The sequence below is a fragment of the Acanthaster planci genome, linkage group LG01 (genome assembly GCF_054643075.1).
Source record: "Acanthaster planci isolate LZ-2023a linkage group LG01, COTS_SCS, whole genome shotgun sequence".
Lineage (NCBI taxonomy): Eukaryota > Metazoa > Echinodermata > Asteroidea > Valvatida > Acanthasteridae > Acanthaster > Acanthaster planci.
In genome coordinates this window covers 11,029,748-11,037,897 of record NC_141777.1, presented here as the reverse complement: position 1 = coordinate 11,037,897, position 8,150 = coordinate 11,029,748, and the positions used below count along the sequence as shown (strand labels likewise).

The 8,150-nt window shown below is 40.8% G+C and overlaps 1 protein-coding gene across 1 annotated transcript in view; it reads right to left on the bottom strand.

The window, feature by feature from the left end:
* Positions 1–8,150, bottom strand: part of LOC110981419 (uncharacterized) — a 75,571-nt gene that overhangs the window by 2,717 nt on the left and 64,704 nt on the right. The window contains exons 25-27 of the mRNA XM_022238982.2: positions 6,058–6,136; positions 5,430–5,540; positions 3,196–3,417 (exon numbers count right to left, since the gene is read on the bottom strand). Of these exons, the coding sequence (XP_022094674.2) occupies positions 3,196–3,417; positions 5,430–5,540; positions 6,058–6,136 (412 nt within the window). The remainder of the gene's footprint in view (positions 1–3,195; positions 3,418–5,429; positions 5,541–6,057; positions 6,137–8,150) is intronic.

Genomic DNA, 8,150 nt, shown 5'->3' with positions numbered 1-8,150 from the left:
TCCTCGAATTTCGCAGCTTCACTCGTTCCTACTAAGTTTTCTTTTCATGAGGACAGAAAAGATGGGTCTCTACCTAATGTACATGGTGTATGCGTCAAATAAAAACACCCAGAGACATATGTATATTTACATAAAATTCCCCATATTCCAAACCTAATACTTAGTGTCACTTTCTGCAATGTTTTTTTGAACGACAATAAGGGGGGGGGTTAGATGTAACTTTTCACAAAATGATTTTTCAGAAATTATATCTGAAACCATGATAAATATCTGGGTATTTTCAATTGGAGTACACACTATGCAGATGAAGTCAAGATACAATTTGTCGGACTTCATAGAGAAAAAGTTAGCAAAACTATTCCAAGCAGCAAAATATTGAGGAAAACTGTTTTCTACCAAGTGTGTGCAAACTTTCTGCCCCAACTGTACATCTGTATTATGAAAAAGCCCTACACGTGCCATCAGCTTCCCCCAGGCCCGATTCTCAAATTTCCATGGCCGAGCATACTTTTTTATTTATGTCATCCCCTATCTTCCCAGTTACATTTACTCAACTTGTAGACTTTTCTCCCATTACCTTTATTGTCCATCGATTTACTTCCGTGCACGGATAAGTGCAATGATTCATCATGACGAATCACCAACCAACAGTGTTAAATAATTACACATGGCAACAGTCGCGCAAGCATGGCGGCTCTTTTATGTCAAATTTACATTTTGTGGAAACTACAAAAGTAACAACGCTACTAGTACACGGCCATGTGAACATGAGTGACATGACCACCACTTGAAGTGGATGGGATATAGATCGTTCCCACAAAACGAAAAGACATCCCTATCAGAGCTCAACTTTCAACTTTTCATTTTATGCACTGTTATAAACTACTGTAATCCCACATGACTTTATGATTCGAATTAGTGGCGGACGATATTATGATTTTTTTCTTCACAATACCTTGTTTGTAAAATTGGAAGTGCCTTCTTTCGGGGAAAAATCAAACTGCAGGATATCAGCGATATCTTTTCACATCGTTTTTATATTTTTGGAAAAAAATCAACGATACTTTCATTTCTTTTCACCTATACCTATCTTTTTTTCTCAAAACAGAGCAAAATTAAGCTCACTTTGCTGCAATATGTACGTAAAGCGTCTAAACTTATAGGGCTGAATTCTATTTATGGTCTACGACGATCCAAAACCATTAACATGCCTAACAGTTAAACAAGCCTGACATGATCGGACAGTGCTTGCGACGAAATACATTGTCACTGGTGCCATCATCTGTCCATAGGTTAGCTTTTAAAATCCGCGTGCAACCGGCGATTTTCTATAGCTCAGTACACACGGGCGCAGTCTTCACGGCAGCCGCGCATAACCTTCAGATGTGTGTGTTAAGATAACGCACGCACGATCTTTTATTTACCGCTGTGTGGTCTCAGATAAAAACCGATAAACAATGGATATTTATTCTGCAGTCTCACGACGAAATCACCAATTACAAATTCAAGGTTTGCTTACGAGATTCGTGTGTGCCTTATGGTTACATTCAGAATTGAGAAAGCCATTTACAGGATGATCACACTTTTTTCCAACAGTTCCCAATTTGAAGTCCATCGTAAAAAAAATCAAACCACATTTCCGCGAGGTATTATCATAGGGCACTTTTCCCCAAGCCGTTTTGCGGTTAGCGGTGCCCATACCGCAGGTGCCAAGACAGATTTTCGCGGAAATTTGAATTTGCAGACATTTCCATCAGGTTAGCAAAGCAATGAGACGAATGATTATTTTAGGTCGAAATCCAGTTTTCTAAACCATCTTGTTTAACATGTAGTTATAAAACTTATTTCCAGCATAAAGGGTGTTTGCATGCCAATTATGGACGGCTTTACAGTCGTATCAGTCATTGCAAAAAATTGACTGTGCTACCAAAAACAAAACCAAACCAGCACCTATTCCAATTTCCCAGAACAGTATAGAGTAGTGTGTAAGTTAGATCTTTCTCATTCACCCCATACTAGCCCTAATCCTTTTCACATCTAAGGTTATAGTTTCACTCGTCTGGGACTACAGTTCAATCTTATAAACTAATACTTTCAATCCACGTCAGTGTTCTCTCGAACATGCATGCCTGCATGCTCTAAAAGGCAATACAGTAAAAGGCGATGCTTCCACCTTGACTGAATATGAAGAATGCAACAATGCGGAAATGAGAAGCCCCGTAAGACTACGGTAACCTTTATTTTGTGCAACATTCAACCATTCTTGCGCGCCGCATGGTGACAGGGTACATTAACTTTCGGTTTGACGGCGCCAGCATTTTGAACCACCCCCCGCATCTCAGAGGCATCAAATGCCACATGTGATAGTTTTCATAAAGTAGAGAGTATACAGTACATGTAGCTGTTATTTCACTTGTAGATATCACACCTGTGTAAAGTTATTAACATTTACATTTTACCATCTGTTGTAATTCCAGTAACTCCAGAAGCAAAGGTTAAATGAATATGCAAATATGTTTTTGAGGTCGCAATACAATTCTTTGTGTCACAAAAGTAGGATTGAATTCCGACAGTGACAACAGACTCTAAGCTTGAAGAACAATCTTTTTGTAAAGCAATTGTTCAAACCTCCCCTTTACGGTTACAAGTAGATACATGTTGGGTCTATGGAATTTCTGGATATTTCTGAATATTTTATTTCGGGGTTGTGTCAGACACATTTGTGTTCGATGCTTACTACTGACAGAGGTCTGGTAAACGAAGAACCCCGGAAAGCATGACATGAGCTAATGGCAAATTCAAATTGCAATGCGTTTACTCGCCAGATGGTGTTATCTTGCTTTTTTCCGGAATGCTATAATGCCAGAAGACAGAATGGGACAGGCTTGGGAGATTGTTGTATTATGAGCGGAATCCCCTCGTGACTTTCCAAGCAAATGTCAGCGGCCAGTTTGTGAGACCTCCTCGCGGCAGCAAAGGCAGGAGATGGGTCAACAAAACAAAGCATACATTCCCATTACCAAAATGAGGATTTTTTTAGATATGCTTTCTATGCATCACAAAAGCAAGCATGCATCGATAAGAAGCTGCACACGCAGGTTCCAATGAGGCTTTGCCATTTATCATTTTATTATTTTTTTTTTTGCCGTTGGGCAGAAAGTGAGTTTCGGCGAAGCAAAAGGTGAAGGGGCTAACCATTTCCACTTGCTCCCAGTGGCACCTGATCCAGGAAAGGCTGTGCCCAAGAATTTTCCGACGACCCGCCCACAACGATCAGATTGCGAGAGGTGGCAATCTCCTGGCGCAGCGTGCTGTCCTCTATTACCATGGCAACGGCATCAGAGGCTAGGTAGAAGAGATTTGCGATATAAACGGACAGCTGCAGGAGCCTGGCACTCAGAGTCTTGTCCTTGGTGCCTGCATGCGCAAGAAAGAAGAAACGTTTCTTGAGTGAAAAAACTCACGGCTTCACCCATTGTTTGGAAGACTTTCATTCCAAACGTGCAGAGTAAAAAGTGAATGTTGCTAAATGAATCTATTTTTTTTAACTCAGCCTATGGCTCAGTAAGTCACGGAACTCAAACGCATGGCCCCAACTATGAAGAAAAAAAGAGTCCAGAACTTGATACACAAACAAACAACCATTTTCAGTGGCAATGTTACTTTTTAAAATGTACTGACATCTTAAAAATGAAACTGATTATAGTGTACATTACAATATCTGAAATTAAACAGATTAACAGAAACTGTAGTTTCCTCTACCTTACGTGAAAGGACGGCGAATATAAAAATTGGTTTACAGTTGACTGGGACTGCACCGTGAATCAATTTTATGCTTGAAGTGTGTCGGTTATGACTGTTTCAGCTCACAATCATTGCCTATACATGTACATGTACACTGCCGCACCACACTGGCTGCAAGATTCAGTGCCTTTTTTGTGGCAGAAATTCCACCTCGACGGAAGATCTTATCTGGCATAATATATTCACGCTTAGGGGAAAGCGTGTAGCCTTGCAGCCTTCCAACAGCGGTGATTCTCATGCTCCCCGATGTGTCCCTCAGAGAAGAAAATTACCACACAGATGACTGCCCCCTCTCAGTCGACGGCCTCCCCGGACAAATTCAATCCCTGGCCTTTGACAAGTCTAATGGATGCACCGGTTGTGATAGCAGTTTAGCCACATTTGGTGAACAGAGGAGACAACCTGCTTTAGATAGCTTGCTTCTCTTTGAGGCAAGCCCTTCGAAAATGCTTGGGATAATGGGTATTGTACACTGTGCATATTGTTACTAATTATGTAATGCAGAAGTTTGTAAGTATGAAGGCCACTTTGGGTATAAATTATAAATAGTTAAATATATTATGAAATCTGAGCAATGCTTTAATTATGATACGAATGGTTCTCGGATGCATTTATGAGAGTCAAACAGATTTTTTGCTGAATGTTTGCAGTGAAGCAACCTTGGAACTACAGCTTGAACGAGGGCGGATCCTAAACCAATTTTTTAGTTGTCAGGGAGTTGGAGGAGACCAAAACGTGGGATTTCCTTTACATACCTCTTTGTGGCCTTTCTAAGGGGTCTGGTGAGGTTAAATGTCCAGGCATTTTACACATTTTAGGAAGGCAGGGGAATTAAATAGTCCCCGGAGATCTCTCTTTTTTTAACTTGTTTGTATACACATTTCCAAACACAAAAATGCTCTTCTTGAGGAGCCACGACCCCACTAAGGTCCCTACCCGAACACACGCATGAAATGCACCCTGCACTGATGTCTGAGTACAAAGCATAATAAATCAGTTACGGCTATCACGTTCTTTTACGCCTTGTTTAAAAAAAAAAGCTGACTATGGACACAGCATCTTCCGTCTTATGGGTCACAAGTTTCAAATTACCTCCGGTGAGCATAAAATAATGCACGCCTTGCAAGAGAGACAAAACGACATGACAGTAAGATGATCATGGGTATACCAAGCCGGCAAAATGTCAGGCAGGAATAATAGACCGTCTAAGGTACGTATGATGGGCAAAGTCCACACTTTTGTGACTTTACAGGAGTCATATCGGCCATGTTACAATATGCTGTCCAAGATATAATGAGTCCAAGATGCTACCGTATAAAGGCTTAGACGCTCATTTTTCTTTCATCTGGAAATGAAGGTGTGTTGACCTGTACTTCACTGTGGCATTTGCCTCTAGAGAACAAATTGGACAACTCGAAACTGGTAAACACCCACAATAACTGTGGTCCTTAATCATTTCTTTATTGGCAGCGAAGAAATTGTTAGCGAATTAAAAAAAAAGCTCACTTTCTGAGCTATATTTGCAGATACATGATAAATACATCTACAAATTAACGCTCACTTCGGGGAAAACAAAGAACTGGACGTTGGAAGGAGAAATCACGACTGGAGAAAGAAAACCTTACCTGTTACAATGAGGAAAGGATGTTCGACGACCCTTCTGGCTGGTCCCAGGTTGGTAGGGCCTCGGGGTACAGAAGACACATCAAGGTGATTCCCACACGCCTCCCACAAACCTGGCAAAGAACAAGATAGATCAATAATTCAGCAATCGCTGGTTGTTTGCACTGGTGACCTATTACAATCCTAATTTCCATTTGTGTAATACGGGCGATTCACAATAGTGCGCCTCCAAGAGGTTGCGAAATTTGTCGACCCTTTCCAAACGCGCATTGGGTCGACAAATTTCGCGCATTGTCATTGGCCATCGCGTTGCAAACTCTTGGAGGCGCACTATTGTGAAACGCCCGTATTAAATGGGTTTGATTAAGTGGTTTAATTAAAAAGTTAAAGCTAACTGAGCACGAGTGAGAAAGAGAGGAAATGCACCAATAGCCCTGTGTCTAAACCCATAATTGGCACGACATTTTGAAAAAGCTAGATCATTAATTCAAAGTCTGAAACTTTTTATGCCAATCAAAAACAAAATTACTTGTAAAGAGAGCATTGCAAATCTATTCGGTTTTTCAAATGAAGCCTCACGGACCACTAGGGCAAGACTTTGGTTAGGCCTATACAAAAGCTCCGATGTACCCTGGTTATCTCGGCAGATTCTAATTTCTTGGTTTGGTTTCACGGTACCATGTTGGCAGTGCAGCTGATGACCATCAATCTACATGTAAAAGCAAACAGGGAAAAAACCGTAAGTGGAAAGTGTGCGCTGCTAAGCATTCTGCCATTCTTAAATTTATTTAATTTTAATAACTGTGTCCTTTATGAAGTGGGAGCAACATGACAAGGCTCAGCCGCTCAGTAACACTCACAATGACAGAAAAATTGTAAAACAAAAATATAAATTTAAACAATAAATGCAAAAATGACAAATAAAACTTCTACATGTATATTGCCTACAAAAAAGCTGCACTGTGGCTTAAATTTTGCCTTCTCCAACTGTGTGTATGTTTGCAGTATTACAGTACAGAAGGTCCAATGTACAGATTAATGAAGTAAACACCGGCAGCAAACCAAGAACCTGCAGAAAATCTATGAAGCTATGTCCAAGTTCACAAAGGCTATAACAGAAATGAATCTGGAACTACTAAGTGAAAAGAACGTGCCAGGCCCTACACGAGAGGTCACAATAGAGGTTTAGGCACAGCAGCCATCTTCCCAGCCAGTACTAGTGTTTTTGTCCCACACGAGTAAACCTTTGGAGCATTATCCCTGTAACAAAACCACTAGCTGTCGTGCACAACCTCCACAGCTAGTGTTGTTGTCGAGACCATCACGAAACACAAGACCAAATTCTTCATTTTGCTTTAAACAAATTAAACTCCATCCGGTTCCTTACAAGCACACTTCTCTTCCTGGTTCTTGCTTAGATCATGCTCCCCAAAAAAGACCCAACATACAAAGACTTGTCATCTATTCAGTATTCCAGCGGCATCATTTAATAATTACTGCGCAGAGAAATCAATTTGAATTTGATAACCCCTGCTGCTTCAGATATCTTGACACCTTTAACAGCACCTAATGGCGACTGGGGCTGTCAGAGCCCAACGATGTGATGGGAGAATTAATTTTGAGTAGCATGCCCCCGGGAGCATTTTTCGAGGTATATTTGTAATGCTTCATACTTTTCACATTGAGAGCCAAGGATACAAACAAGTGGGGGGGGGGATAAATTGCCTAACACCTCAACAAGGCCCAGCGAAGCATGCACGAAGTTAGACCGGCACAAATTGCCTGTCCTTTTTCCCATTTAGCACCACATGCCTTGCATTAGAAAATCCAAATTCATCAAGCCTGTGCGTTTCAATTTCATGCCTTATCCCCAACTGCGCTGCAGAGGGCGTGTGGAAAAAAAATCACATAAAAATGGGAGAATTGAGACACTGATGGAAAATATAAAAAATGAACCCAATACAGTATTTAAGACAATCTTTGATCAAGGCTGTCAGGAACAGGTTTCACTTCAGACATTACCAACCCCCTTTTCGTGGCCAAAAAAGCTGACAGTACACGAACTATTTACATGTACTACGAAACACAAACAATGCAGACCTTTCAAACTTTCAAAACATTTGATTACAGTACATGATGTGAATCCAGAAAGCCCCTCACAATGGCAGGCACATTATGCCAGATATTCTTCAGCAAAACTGGCTCTTTTTAAAGTTATTTGGAGCACCCAGCACATGATTCTGGCATTTTGTATGGACAAAAGCTCTCCGCGGGCGTTCTTGAATATAGTGTATTTGGCCTATAGTGTATATGGTGTAACACTCGGCCAAATCTTGATACCAGTAGGTGAAAGTGTGATTGGTCATTTTGACTTATACCATCACCTCAAAAACATCCTTTACCCACGCAAAGTAGCAGATACAACCATGTTTTCTTGATATCCACGATAAAACAAAATAGCAGTTGCTGGAAGTGGTACGTATATGGGGGGTTAATCTGCTTCATGTTTTCCCCATTAGTCAATATGCTTAAACTTCCATTGCCTGATAAAAAAGTGTCTCTGTTCTCTCTGGTGTTATTTAGTATTAATTGGCTAGACACGTTGAACCTCCCCATGCATCCTCTTGTGAATGTAACCTGCGCCCTTCATTGGTTGTGCAGAGACATGTGTATACAAGTTACATTACGTACATGTACCGGTATGTAGAGTACACAATAACTTG